Raw genomic sequence first — 14,724 nt, forward strand, 5'->3', positions numbered from 1 at the left:
TACCATACCGCATATTTCAATCCGCAAGTTTCTCTTTTAGGGCATTGTTTTAACTTTCTCTTTTCATTTGCATTGCTGTTGAAACAAACTTGAAACCATTTCCCTTCAAACCAAATCAGAAAGCCACCTCAGACAACTGACCTATTTGTCCTGAGTGCTATGTGATCCTCGGTCACTCTCTGTGGGGCGAAGGGACGTGCTGAGTATCCTCAGACAGGGATCTGGAGGGAACAGCCCTACCTCATCATGTTTCAGAGGCCACGGCCGACTTCCTGTTCCCATCCGGGTGCAAGTTCCCCTGCGTGAGTGGACTTTTAGACAGTCGTGGTTCCCAGCAGCAGGTCCACGACCAGGTGCTAGATCGGGACCTTGGGGCAGGAAGCCATGGGTATCACTCCGGGAAGGAAACTGCCAGAAACGACATGGGAGCTCAGGTCTCCCCCTGACCAAATCAGGGTCCACAGCACAGCCCTTGTTCACGCAGATGTCTGGAGCAGAGGCTCAGGAAAAGTAGACTTGCCACCCAGCTTGGGGATAACAGGTAAATTCTAGTGTAAATTCACACCTGGGGCACTGAACCCCGTGATGAAGGGCAGGTTGCCTCCCTTAGGGATAGTTATAAAGGGCAAACGCTTTGGGGTCAGGCTGACCTTGATCCAAGCCTCCCCTTACTAGTAAGTGTGAGACGTGGAATAGATGACTTAGCTTTACTTTCCTCAATTGTAAACGAGGATAAATACCAAACACACCTCACACAGCTCTTTTATAGGTTAAAGATCGTGACAGTAAAAGGGCCTGCCTGACACCAGGAAGGGCTCCTCAATAAATCCTAGTTAACATTATTATTATATCCGGACTACGAACGGGAACGAATAATGCACTCGGCTTCCAGGCTGGCCTTCTCCTCATTCTGGGACTGGGGACAATTGATTTGCCACCGACCTGAGCAACGGCTCATCAGAGGCAGCAGGAACAGACACGGTTCTCTTAATCAAAAACTTGCGCGACGCGTCCTCCCTGAAAAGCGCGCCTTTGTCTCCCACACGGCGGCTTGTCCAGTGTTCACATGTAACAGGTACTGAGTTATCAAAGGGAGGGAAAAGCACCGACCAGGAAAGCTTTGCTCAGAAAACCACAGGGCTTCTTCTCCCGCTTTTGTTAAATTCGTCCTTGATTTCATGTAAATCAAAGGATTTTGCTTCCAGAAACTTCACTTAGCTTTTTTTCTCTCTGACTCTATTTCTCAGTATAGTTCCCTCTCTTGGTCCTTCAAAGAGGACCAAGAGCACTTATCTCTGGGTCTCTCTGATTTTAAGATGAACAGAAATCAGCAAAAGCTGAAGCAAGAGAAAAAGCAGCAGAGGCCTCATATCCATCCGACCCTGACTTGTTCTCACAGCCCAGCGACTGCCTACCGCTTTGCTGTTTGAATAACCTCCGGGTGTCCCATCCACCCCCACAGCTCAGGTTTGAACTCCAGAACAAATATTTGTCCCATTTTTGAACAAAGTTTGAGAGCTTTCTTTCTCTTTTTTCTACTGTTTAAAAACGAACTGAATTCCTCTGCTGTCCCTTTGAACTTGGTCCGTGTGGAGTGGAATTCTCCCCAGACACTGCTCTGGAGAACTTGGCAAAGCTGCCCAGCAAAATGAAACGGCTTACATGCTTTCTCCTCTGGTTCTTTCTTTCTGAGGCTCAAGGCTTCAAGATCCCGACCAATGCACTTCCAGAAGTAAGTAGGTTTAGAAGCCTCCTTGCTGTTGGCCTGTAAGTATGCTCCGGGACCAGCCTGTGGCTGTTGGTATTCAAGCTCTGTCTTCTGTGTGGAAAGGAAATTTATGATAACACTCATCTGAGTAGAAGTGCTCACTGTTATAATTACTGGAATGTGTATTTACCTTTTAAGAGCATTAAGGGTTTCGCGTGAGATTAAGTTAAGTTCAATGGGTGGCCCTATCGTATACCATTTATGGAGCACAGCTGCCCACTTCTTATCTAAAAAATGGGGATAATAGTTGACCGAATCCAAAGGGTATTTGAGAAGTAAGTGATGTGTAAATTACCTAGCACAGGGCGAGCACTAGGAAGCACCCAATAATTATTAACTATGATAGTGATGATGGTGAAGACATGGCATTATCACTCTGTACTGAGAATGTGAGAAAAGTCATTACCAAAGCACCATTGTTTTTCATACCCAGGTTGGCAGTGATTTTGGTAATAAAGGCACTTTGAATATTCCTGTTAAACGGGAAGATGGCAGGTATTAATTTCAGAGCTCAAGTTCTCCACTTTGGTCTTTTGGCCATCCCCACATAAGGAAAATCTTGGACTGAGTCATTTTGAAAGTCATACAAGAGCTGTTTTGATCCCCTAAAAGCAATGTGCATTATGGGAATATCCTAAGAGATGCAGAGTGAATTACCTACAAAAATGCCAAAGAACAGGATGGCATATTCTTAGGGGGGGAGAAAACCACTCTGTCTTGCTAAGAAACTATCATATTTTCCAACACTTTAAAAACCACTGGAGTGTGATGCAAATCTCAATGACAGAGCCAGGAATTGAAGTCAAGACATCCAAAAGTATTTGTGGCCTTACAGTCACTTCTTACTGATATTCTCTTCAGATCGACATTTTTAATCCACTGGATGATGGTTCACACTTATCCAGACAGACACTGTTGATGCCTCTAAGATCTACTCAATAGCTCCACCAGGCACCCATCTAACCGACCACTGGGTTACTGTGTCCCCGACCTTACATCCCATCATCTTCTGGCAAACTCAGAAATGAATTCCTTCCACTTAATAACTAGCAGCCACAAATACAGTAACGAAATCATTGTGTGAAAATATGAGATTGCCCAGAGATATAGGAAATAAGATAAAATAATATAACGAATACCCTTATGCCTGTCACCAGCTGCCTCTTTTGCTCTCAATCTTTGTTATTAATAGAAATAAATATCCTAAATTCTTTTTTAAGTTTGCAGAATATGGAGATCTTGTGGAACTGGCCCCAGGCAAATTGCAATTTGTGCCAGAGAACCGCAGGCATCAGGTATAGTAAGCCTTAAGTTCTCAAACGGAAAATCAGTGAAAGAGATCATGATTAAAGAAGTAGGAGAAGGACTAAGATGTCTTGTGCTGGATTATCTCAAGAGCTTGTTTTTTAGCAGAGAAGAGCCCAGTAGTTTTACACCAGGGCAGTAGCACTGTCAAGGTGAAATCAAGTGAGACCTACTGCTGTCCGTGAACCCCCGAACCATAACAGTTACCCTTGTCCCTTAAAGGATATACAGCTACGTGTTTTCTTCACGTTTTAAGATTATGGGATGATTTTACTGCTTTGTAAGGAAGAATTTCCTCTTAGGAGGGTATTCCCTATCCCAGCGGTAGCAGGCATGTCCCACTGCAGCCCTACACATTCTCCTTCTGGTCACTGCTGTCTTGGGGAGTAGCTCAGAGAACACGGGGGGCCGGTATTTATGGGAGCAATGCTAAGCTGACTGATGATTTATTTTGTATGGGTATGAACTTCTGACTCTCTAAAAGTCCAGGGTTTTTTTGTAGACGAATAATATTAAAACCCAACAGGTAAACCCTCGTGTTAAGGTCTTTATCTAGTCTCAAAAGAGAAAACTTCCACATTGAGAACTGCACTCAAAAAGGTCTAAAAGGCGGTAGCTGTTGCCCTCACTATGTCACACAACACCCCCTAAAACCTCAGTTCACCCCACATCAGGCAAGTTAAGCTTATATCCAACACCTGACTTATTATGTTAAAATCCATTAGACGTTAAATGTGCACCCATCACTCTAAAGCTATTCAGCTTTCCATGCCCACAGGACAATCCTTCCCGTGAATAATTCCCTAGCATAGTGGTTAGTGTACAGAATTTTCCACATGCCAGTCACCGCGTTTGGCTACATCAAGGAGGAAACACATCGAAATCCCCACTCTCTAATCCTACACCCTCGTGTAGCTTAGTCTAATGGAGGACGACAGAACATGTATTCCGACCCTCTCGCTTTGAAGGAAGGGCTATGCGGCTACGAAACGCTTCATAAAAGAAGATTACCTAGTATGGGGTAGGAGGGGGTCCGAGAGAACGTCACTGAGAAAATTCTGCCTGAGCTGGGATCTGAAGGATGAGGAGAAGTTAGTTACATGGGGGTAGGGGGTGAAGGGAATCTGGTAAGTAGAGCACCACAGACAGAGGGGATCGCATGGCCAGAGCACCATGGCAGAGTGAGGCACCCCAATAACCACTCAACTGAATAAAAAAATCCGTCAGACAAATAGGATAGAAGCCATATGCCCTTCTCAGCATGCGTTTGGTTGAATATTTTCCTTTAAAAACATTTGTTTTAGCGTTATATCAAAAATGATGTGCATGTTACCCAATGCTGGCTGAGAAGTTTGTCCAGAGAAACACACCAGTGGGAAAACAGTATTTCAGAATGTTTGATATTTATATCTCAGCTCCAAGGACTGAATTACAACTCAGTAGTGAAGGGAAAAAAATTCTTTTGACTGAGAGAAAGCAGTTTTTTCCATCAAGGTAATAAGTAACACACTTTTGAAGAATGATTATCTAACTTGCTTTCACAGAGAAGTGTTTCTGGAGAATCTGGAGAAACGATGGTAAGTTTACTTTGACTTTGTTAAAAATTGAAAACTGAATGATTTTTCTGTTACCTATTATCTAGAAATCCGTCTTGCTGCTTTCTTTGTCTCCCTCACTAAGAGCATTTATCAGATTTTCGAAATACCCCCTTGACCAATTCTGTTTGGAAGTGTGTCTAAAACTCAGCATGAAAGAGCACCGGGTACATGCAGCCAGAAGCGATGTCACCGAGAGCTGAAAATGTCCTCTCTCTTCATTTTCTCAGCTTTTGGCAACAACATAGATTTCATCCAAGTATATGTATTTATTCCAACTTGACAGTTTTCATTTAAAATATGACACCTCATAGCTTGGGAGGGTAAAAAAGAGTGAGTGTGGGACAGGAACTCTTAAACATGAAACAGCCAGATTCCTTGATCTGTTCTAAGTCGGCCTTCCAGTGGCAAGAAAACGTCAAAAGGAAGTGGTTTACGTTGGCCTCCTGCTCTGAACTGATAGAATCTGTGAGAAGCACGGTTTGAGGGGTAGGCAGGACAAATAACTTAGCTTAGCTGGAGGCGAGCTGGATGTTATAGAGCTATAAGGTCTCATCTTGGATGACAAAGTTTGCGGGATGATACCCACTACTGAAATAAGCAAATCCTTCTGGAGAAAAAAGCAAAACCGAACAGGTCCCCTAATTACCACAGCCCTGAAGCTGCTGGCAATTCTCAGGCACCTCCTAAAAGATGTGTGTTAGTAGCATCTTGCCTTTGAGTATACTGCAGTGATTTTTACACCGGAGCTGCCTTAAATCAGTAGAGAAGGACCTGGCAAAGGGCGTTGGACTGATAATTGCATCAGAATAACATTTTCTTGTCATGATATTCTATTCGTTGTTCACGCCCATCAGTGTTTGCGTATTTTCATTGGGGGAAGGAGAAGAGGACATGGAGAAGACGAAATTGTAACAGATAAGGTTGAAGACAGTAGACGGCAATATGGGGACCACACTTGTCTTCCACACCACTATACCCCTGCTGTGCCCCACTCTGGAGATGCAGGAAGGGTCCCCTGCCAACCCTGCAATCCTGTATCCTTCCCTCGCGATGGCCCCGCATTTGAAGTTATTTCCTGGACTTTCTCAATCCAATCTTGCTTCCCACAACTATTTTCTACTTGGATTCTAATTTTAAAGATCATTATTGATAGAATCATAGAGCGAAAAGGCATCTCAAAACAAAGGCAGGCTTCTGCTAGAGGGTATTTCAAGTTAGGAGAATGCGTAATCATCCCGGAGCAGTATGCTCAATGGTGGCTTAGAATTGTTCCTAATTAAACGTATTGCTCTTAACACCAAATAGGCAGTGAAGTTCTGTGTAAGTTTTCTCTGAAAAATTTTTCTCTGAAAAATTACAGTTACCCTTTCTTGCCAATTACAGGAAGATGTTGATCAAGTAACTCTTTACAGCTACAAAGTCCAGTCCACTATTACTTCTCGTATGGCCACCACCATGATCCAGACCAAAGTAGTGAACAACTCCCCGAAGCCTCAGAATGTCGTGTTTGATGTTCAGATTCCCAAAGGAGCCTTCATCTCCAACTTCTCCATGTGAGTAACTCCTTCCTACACAGAACAGAAATTGGATACGCTCCACCCTCGGAATCAGTTAGAATGGATCTTCATGGTTAACTATTCTCACTCTCAGATCTGTGGACCCACTGGATGTCAAGGGTCATCGTGAAATGGGTCCCAATAATTCGTTTCTGATCAAAGAAATCAGAATTTGTGAAGGATTGGCTTTTCATGTCTAATTTCCTTAAAGCAAACTTAAAGCATCTCTATGGTAACCACCTCCCAAGTACTTACATTTTAACGTGTTTTCTTTGTGGGAGAGAAATATATGGAGTTGCCCTGGCTTCCAAGAAACCTTGTTTGTAGAGCAGTTCAGGATCATCTATCCAGTGATTGAATTCCTCTGTGTATACCACTGACATGTGGGTTATCCAGTCTTAACTTGAATATCTCCTTAATGACAAACTCACTACCTCCCCGGGTAATCCACTCAGTGGTTGATGGGTCTGTTAGCAGTATTTCTTATACTTAATTGAAATCTGTTTCATTTTGTACCCAGTGACTCTACTTCTACTCACAAATTTCTTTTTCATTCTCTACAAAACACATACTGAAGTGTTCAGGGATGAAATTATATGCTGTCTGAGGCCGGCTTCAAAATAATCGAGGTGGAGAGAGTAGGGGTACAGATTACTGAGATTGGCTGAATATTGATAATGGTGTCGCTCAGTGACAGTTTCAGAGAGGTTTCTTATATAATTTTCTCTATTTTGTGTACGTTTGAAGATTTCCACAACAAATGAAAAATTGTAAACCACTCCAATGCCTGTCAAACAGTGAAGGCCGTTACCTTAGTTACCTTGTCCCACCTGGCAGTTTTGTTTATCAAGACTAAACGTTCCTTGTTCCTCCAAATGACCAGATGGCACTTTATCCTCTGACCCTTCGGGTGGCCGTCACCAGAGTGTGCTCCACTTAGTCAGTGACCTTCTCAAGTTGCCTAGAACAGAGCAAAATGCTCTGCATACAGTCTGGTTATTTTTAAAGATCTTTTATTGAGTTACCTCTCACATGCTATTGTCTTTCATACACCAATGATAACAGTGAACAAATAAAATAAAGTGTTCAAATACCATGCTCGTTGGCTTCTACAAACTGCAGAGCCAGTTAACTCTTTTCTAAACAAGAAAAGTAGATGGGAAAAAGACGTCATGTGACTTTGAATTGGTATTCTTTGAATCGGCTTAGAAATTTACTTAAAAATTTTTTTCAGTAGCCTTTTCTAAAAAGCAACTATAGAAGGGAAAGCTTTTACATAGTGATAGTATGGAACACCAAGTCTGAAAAATTATATTTAAAACTATGTTAATAAATTTTTATTTTTAAATCCCATAACCAGAATTTATTCTAGGAATATCTTTTTTCTGTTTTTCTTTATTCTTTCCTTTCCCTCCTCATCTCATTCCACAGAAGATTTGAGGGGATGAAAGACAGAATTGTGAATATACATTTATTTTGGCCTCTCTCTACATTGGGTGGGGGCTGAATTTATAAGACCAGAGAAGATAGCTGCTTATATTATCAGAATTTAATATGAGTTGTGCAGACCTCCATATCCAAAATATTTCTTCTGCCTTTTTATCAAGGTTCCAAATATTCTACCATTAGACATGATTTTCTTTTGTCTTAAAGATTTTTTGGTCTTTGAAACTTAGCATGATTTTATGGAAACAGTGCTGACCTGGACACCTAGGGTCCAGTTAGTTCTAGCTCGGTCTCTGACCAACTGTGTGACCTTGAGCACGTCACTTGCCTCCTTGGCTCCAATTTCTCTCATCTAAAGAGGCGAACCTAGAAGTGTGCTTCAGCAAGCATGCTATTGGCATTTGGGGCAGGAAAATTTTAGTGAAACTGTCCCTCACATTGCAGAATGTCTAGCATTCTTGGTGCCCTCTGTCATCAAAACAACCCAAAACCTTTCCACGCGTTCCTAAGTTCCTTCTGGGGGAGAGACACTGCCTATTTGAGTGCCATAGGTCCCCTTTCTTTTCCAAAATTCTGTGATTGCACTGCTTTGACCAGATTAGATGACAGCCAGCAAAAAGTCACGTGGGTAGAGCTGGAGATGCAGAGAGAAGTCCCCAAGAAAGGTGTCAGCGAGATACACAAAAACTTCGCAAAGGGTTCATTCACCAGCACCTTCCTCCATGTTTCTTTACTCTCTGCCACCTTTGCAGGAGAGCAAAACGCCCCTGGCTATGCCAGACCCATAACTCCTGATGACTGACCTTATAAAACAAATGTAAGCTGGATCACTCATAACTTACCATCACCTCTCCTAGGCACATCTGTGATTCAAAAGGGATACCCAAAGACAACAATGCTTAATGTGAAGGGTAAAACTTGAAAATGAAGAAAAACTTTAAACGCAAGCAACAGTAGTAAGGGAAAGCTTCTAGGCTGGGAGCCTACCTGACCCTCGTAAATCACACTGTCAGAGAAAGGGGCTCCTATCTACAAAATACCCAGATGTCTCTCTTTTTGTTTCTAACAGGTGCAAAATGAAAGAAATCCATTCATTAAATCCACCGGGTCGGCATGCTAGCTTGTTTTGATTTGTTTTGCTAAATCTACTATTCAGACCCACTGGTGGCTTTCCGTCATTTTCTAGGTCTGTAGACGGCACGACGTTCACCAGTTCCATTAAGGAGAAAACCGTGGGCCGAGCACTGTACTCACAGGCCAAAGCAAAAGGCAAAACCGCTGGATTGGTGAGGTGAGGCCCAGGCATGCCTTTATTCCAACCGCTGCCTCTGCTCAGTCCCTTCCCTCAAAGACACAGAAAGTCACACAACCTTGTAGAAGGGTTAGGTGTCCCCATTTCTACTTCCCTTAGGCCTCTCTGCAACAAGTAAGTTATCCTTGCATAGCTTGCCTTGCAGCCAGATGGATGTTCTCTAGCTAAATATTGATTTGGTAAAAGAGTGCGGTAGAGGAACTACAGAAATATTGGTGCTCTGGTGACAACACTTACCTTATACAGTTGATGCTTGAACTACACGGGTTTGAACTGCGAAGGTCCGCTTACACTTCCATCTGCGGATTCAGCCAGCCTCAGAAGAAGCAGTATTTTTGCATTACCAACCGCAGATTCCCAACAGGGGATCGAAAGCACCATTTTTGATGCGCAGTTGGTTGAATCTGCGGATGCAAAACCGTGGATAGGAAGTGCCGACTGTAGAGTCAAAGATTATAGCAGATTTTTGGACCACATGGGGTCGGTGCCCTGAACTCCCGCATGGTTCAAGGGTCGACTGTATACAGAGATGAAAGTTTGGAATTTGTTTTAATGATGTATTCTGCCTTACTTTTATGGGCTAAGGCTTTTTCAGCACCAGTTACTTAGCTTAGATTCTGTTTATGTTTTTCTCCTTATAATCTTAAGTAAGACACCGGGAATGCCAAACCAGCCTCTAAAAGGCAGCCTCTCAAGCAAGAAACTTCAAAGAAATTTTCAAGTACCCCTCCTCACACTGCGTATCTAATCTGCCACATCCTGCCATCCTTTGTTTCTTCATCTCCTCCTCCTCACTTATGTAATATATTGGTAACTATAATAGATATAACGGGGTAAGTGCCAATGTAGAGAGGGTACAAAACCCTGTGGGAGTTCGAGTGTACAATTCTGTCTGTGAATCCAAAAAATCGTCGCAGAGGATGTGATGTCGGAGCTGAGCCCAAATAGATTAAAATAATTCATCGAGGTGGAGAAAGGAGAGAAGAAATTCCAAGTAGAGGGAACACCTGCAGGGTGGATCCAGGTTAATTGGTTCTTTTATCTTTACATGACATTTTGCCCTCTTCACCCATCACCTTGACCACATGGTCCATTCACCTGTTCCACAAATATTTATTTGTAAGGGAAACTCTTGTAGGTCCTGAAGCTACAACAGAGACCGTCGAGCTCTCCTTCTGGCCCACTCCCCAGATAATAAGGCCCCTCACCACGTGCTCTGCTTCTAAGGAGTGCTCTGGGCCACGCTTGTCTTTTTCTTCAGCTTCCTAATATCTCCGGCGCACTTCCCCGTGGTACTTCCCGACCCCCAGTGGGCTCAGTATCACAGTTCCACCTTGCTTATTTACTCATTTAATTTTCAAAAGTCATTCATTGTTTATTCTAATGCTCAAATCACCCTCATTTGATCATTTCTCTTTAAAATCATAGACACCTCAAGATCAATGATGACATTGGACTTGATATGTACATGACTAATTAAGGCCTTAGGCTGGGAATACATGTTCAATTTGATGAAATAATTTCTGAAGATTTTCAGCAATCGAAAGAATTCCTAGAATGGGTCTCCAATGCAGCAGAGGAAATGTGTGCTGTCTTTGGAGTGCTCTAAACTTGGGTTCCAGTCCCAGCCCTGCAATCCACTAGCCCCGTGTTCTTAACAGGTTACTGATTTTCTATTAGCCTCACTGGTTATCATCTGATAAACGAGGGTACTGATATCTATCTTGAAGAGCTGCTTTATTAAAGATGACATGTGTCAAGTTCCTGGCACATAATATGGAGCAATAACCAGTAGCTTTGCGCAAATGACATTCAAGTCTGTAAGAAGCTCTGGAAGAAAAAGCTCAGGTAGGAGAGGAGACTGAAAACGTTGGTGGAACTAAGTTTATCTGAAAGTGTCAGGGATCTCTGTTGTACCTACTGTTCACTTTCATGAACAATTGAGCAGTGTGATTGCCCAGGAAAGTCTGGATGCCCTCTGCCTAGATCCTGGGTCTTGTGCTCGATCACACGTGTGATGACTTATCTCGGGGGCTCACATCTTTAGGAGCCGGACTCTTGATATGGAGAACTTCAAAACTGAAGTGAACGTTCTCCCTGGAGCAAAGGTGCAGTTTGAACTTCACTACCAGGAAGTGAAGTGGAGGAAGCTGGGATCCTATGAACATAGGCTTTACCTGCAGCCGGGACGCCTGGCCAAACACTTGGAGGTAAGCATGGATTGGCAGGGTGTGCGGTGATGCCATCCTCGTACGGCTCTGTCGGTCACTGCTCTTTGTGGTGTTTGATGCCACGCGACTGTGCAAAAAAGTGTGCTGTGCTGAAAAGGTTCTGGGTTTGGAGTCCTCCAGGCCACTGCCTTACAGCCTCCAACCGCAGCCTCCAATCACAGCTCAGCTGCTTATTTGCTGTGTCAGTTCTCTAGTGCTGCTGTAACAACTGACCACAAAGTGGGTGGCTTAAAACAACACAAATGTGTTCTCTCACAGTTCCGGAGAACAGAAGCCTGAAATCAAGCTGTTGGCAGGGGAGGCTGGAAGGGAGAATCTATTCTTTGCTTCTTGTGGTGTCTAGCAGCTGCTGGCATTCTTTGACGTGTGGCCTTGTGACCACATCACTCCCATCTCTGTCTCTGTGGTCACATCACCTCCTCTGGGTGTCTCAAATCTCCCTCTGCCTTATGTCTTATAAGAACATTTGTCACTGGATTTAGGCCCACTGGGTGGTCCAGAATGATCTCATCTCGAGATTCTTAACTGCGTCTGTGAAGACCCTTTTCCAAATAGGTGACACTCACAGGTCCCAGGGACTTAATGTAGACATACCTTTTTTTTGGGTGAGGGAGGGGGTCACCATTCAACCCGCTACACCAGCCTTCTGACGTGGGACAAGTTATCCTGAGTGTCCATGTTTTCATCTGCCAAAAGGGTACTATCACATATTTTGTCGTAGGGCTGAAGAGTAGTGTGGCCGTATCAACTGAAAAGATGAAGCTGACTGAAGCTGATGAAAGTCAAGAAGTAGGGAGCAAAGTATTTAGAGCTTGGGCCCCAGGTATGAAGGGTGGCTCAGCCACTTATGAGCTGTGTCACTCTGAATCAGTGTCTATTCATCAGTAAAATGAAAAATAACAAGTGAGAACAATAACAAACAACAATAATGTCAGTGAGAGTTAAACAAATTCATACATGTGAAGTGCTCAGCACAGCACTTAAAGTATAAAGAGAGAAGTGAAGATACGACTATGGTTTTGCCAAGGATTGCCAGAAGGATTGCGAAAAGGGATTTGCTCCTATTAGCTCTGCTCAAAGCAAGAAGACAGGAAAGTAATAAAAAGGACAGGGTGAGAGGAGAATGGTCTATTATTGACAGATCCACAGAGTGAATCACAGAATGGCTTCCTTCCTAACAACATGCGTGCTCTTAGGATGGGATGGGATGGGATAGTTGGAATGGAATGGAATGGAGTGGAATAAAGAATAGAATAGAATAGAATAGAATAGAATAGAATAGAATAGAATAGAAATTTATAATGAGACAGGGAATTAAATCTCAGAGAAAGGAAGCAATTTAAGGCGAGCACTGAGTTGCCCAAAGGGTCTTCAGCCTCCATGGTAAGATGGATTACATCCCACAGAATTTAAAGAATGTGCAGAAATCTTATTTCCCTAAGTGTCGTCATGGAGCCATGCTGGGTCATCTTTGGGAAAACTTGAAGATGAGAAAAGCAGCAGAGAACTTAGTAATTGTACCTCTTGCTGAAAAAGCCTTGAAAGATGTTTTGATGCTTTGAGTATTTTCTTTCCCATCTCTAGGTAGACGTGTGGATCATTGAGCCTCAGGGATTGAAATTTCTTCATGTTCCTGACACATCGGATGGTCACTTTGATGGTGTTCCAGTCATTTCTAAAGGACACCAGAAGGTACCATGGGCACCACATGTTGCCAAGAGTCTAAGTGACCGTTAGACATGGGTTCCACTTACCTCCTGTGTTCTGGGGAATTAGAAAGCAGTTGGGTATTGAGCTGAAGGAACTAAATGAAGAAGCAGTGACCCCTGAGCAAAGTCTTGGGTCTTCCACAAGACATACAAAACAAAACTCCCAATTGTTTCATTTTGACCAGTGACTGTCCCTTTTGGAGTCCCATTTCGCCCGAAGTCATCTGCTTGACCAGTAACTAAAGGACAGCTTTCATATATGGTAGATTTTCATTAATCACAGCAAGAGATATTCAGCTTAATTCTCTCTGCCTTCGTGGCCAATAATACCCAAGTATGGAAGAGTCAAACTCCTCCAAGAAGTTTTCACAAACTTTTTAGAGCTGGTAGCCATTTCTTCCACGGGGAAATGGAGGAATTCTTTGAGTCTCTTAAAAGGGCCTGAAACCTGGCCAACAGCCTTGCAGACTGGCAGATGTTCCCCTCACATGCCTTGCCACTGTCCTTTTCATCAGTAACCAGACAACTGATGCAGAACAGCCATGGGTCATCAGGTCGTACCTCTGTACCTGTGGGCATGAGAAGGTACATCTGTCAGTCACCCCCTCACCTGCAGAGACCGGGCTCTGACATCACTGTTCTTTCCAGGCACATGTCTCCTTCAAGCCCACAGTAGCACAGCAAAGAAAATGCTCCAACTGCTCTGAGACTGCGGTGGACGGAGAGCTGGTGGTGGTGTACGACGTACAAAGAGAAGAGAAAGCCGGAGAACTTGAGGTGGGTGCACACAGGCCCTAGGAGAACCACCCCGCTGAGGTCACTGTTCCTTGTTGGACAAACTCCCTGGCCTCTGAGTAATTGCAGCTCCCAAGGCAAGTGTCAAGGCTGCAGAAAAGGGGCTGAAATCTTATTTCCCTAAGTGTCGCTAAGCATTGTCTTTTCAGGTCAGGAAAACTGGATACAGCGTCATTGGATCTCATGTCCGTGTCCCAGAATGGTACTTCTGGGCCTCATAGAAACAATAAAAAATCACAAAATGGGAGTTTTGGAGGATGTTCCCAGGCCCTTTGCAACTAGACTATCACAGAAAGCAGAGAAGTTTTGGGGCTGGGAAGATGGAACAACCAAAGCCTAGAGAAAGATCTGGGCCAGTGGTGAATTCCAGGGTCAATGTTCATTGGGAGATATCCCGAAGAGTTTCCTTCCCTCTTTGTCATGTCTTCGGTGTGTGTATTTCCCCGGTGCTAATGTAAGCGTCCTTGGAGGGTACCGAAAAGCCCGTCCTCCCAGGGCCAGGGAGACAGGGAGGTGTCCACAGCCACACACCCTAGAGCTGGATGGATCCTGTAATGTCCTGGCAGAGCAACCAGAGGACACGGGAAGAGAATGAGGGGAGCCAGTCATTACAGCCTCCAGTGGAATCCAGCTGGAGTGGCCTCCCCTTCTCTTCAGGAACAATCCACACTCCCTAGAACACGCATAAAGGCCCGTCATGATCTTCCCTGATTCCTGGATTCTTGAATTCTGTGGTCCCACTCACAGAGCCCCAAGTGTGCCATACTCTCTCACGGCCAGCGCTGCACTGTCTGGAACTCTCCACCCCAACCATACCCCGCCCCAACCTGGCCCAACCCCCGCCCTGGCCGGCTAACTTCAAACTCACGCTCAAGTCCCATGTAGATGTCATTTCCTTGGGAAAGACTCCCCTGTCGGAGGGAGCTGCTCCTCGACGAGCTGTTCTGAGAGCTTTATTTTCCTGATAGCAGCGCTGAACACTGGAGCTGCAAACTGTCTCTTGT

At 44.0% G+C, this 14,724-nt stretch overlaps 1 protein-coding gene across 1 annotated transcript in view; it reads left to right on the top strand.

Moving 5' to 3' along the window:
- Positions 1–1,523: 1,523 nt before the first annotated feature.
- The window catches only part of ITIH2 (inter-alpha-trypsin inhibitor heavy chain 2), a 31,073-nt gene continuing 17,872 nt past the window's right edge, over positions 1,524–14,724 (top strand). The window contains exons 1-8 of the mRNA XM_033100609.1: positions 1,524–1,732; positions 2,989–3,063; positions 4,618–4,650; positions 6,055–6,224; positions 8,860–8,964; positions 11,033–11,195; positions 12,801–12,908; positions 13,574–13,702. Of these exons, the coding sequence (XP_032956500.1) occupies positions 1,649–1,732; positions 2,989–3,063; positions 4,618–4,650; positions 6,055–6,224; positions 8,860–8,964; positions 11,033–11,195; positions 12,801–12,908; positions 13,574–13,702 (867 nt within the window). The 5' untranslated portion in view covers positions 1,524–1,648. The remainder of the gene's footprint in view (positions 1,733–2,988; positions 3,064–4,617; positions 4,651–6,054; positions 6,225–8,859; positions 8,965–11,032; positions 11,196–12,800; positions 12,909–13,573; positions 13,703–14,724) is intronic.

The sequence above is a fragment of the Rhinolophus ferrumequinum genome (assembly GCF_004115265.2).
Source record: "Rhinolophus ferrumequinum isolate MPI-CBG mRhiFer1 chromosome 5 unlocalized genomic scaffold, mRhiFer1_v1.p scaffold_110_arrow_ctg1, whole genome shotgun sequence".
Taxonomy (NCBI): Eukaryota; Metazoa; Chordata; class Mammalia; order Chiroptera; family Rhinolophidae; genus Rhinolophus; species Rhinolophus ferrumequinum.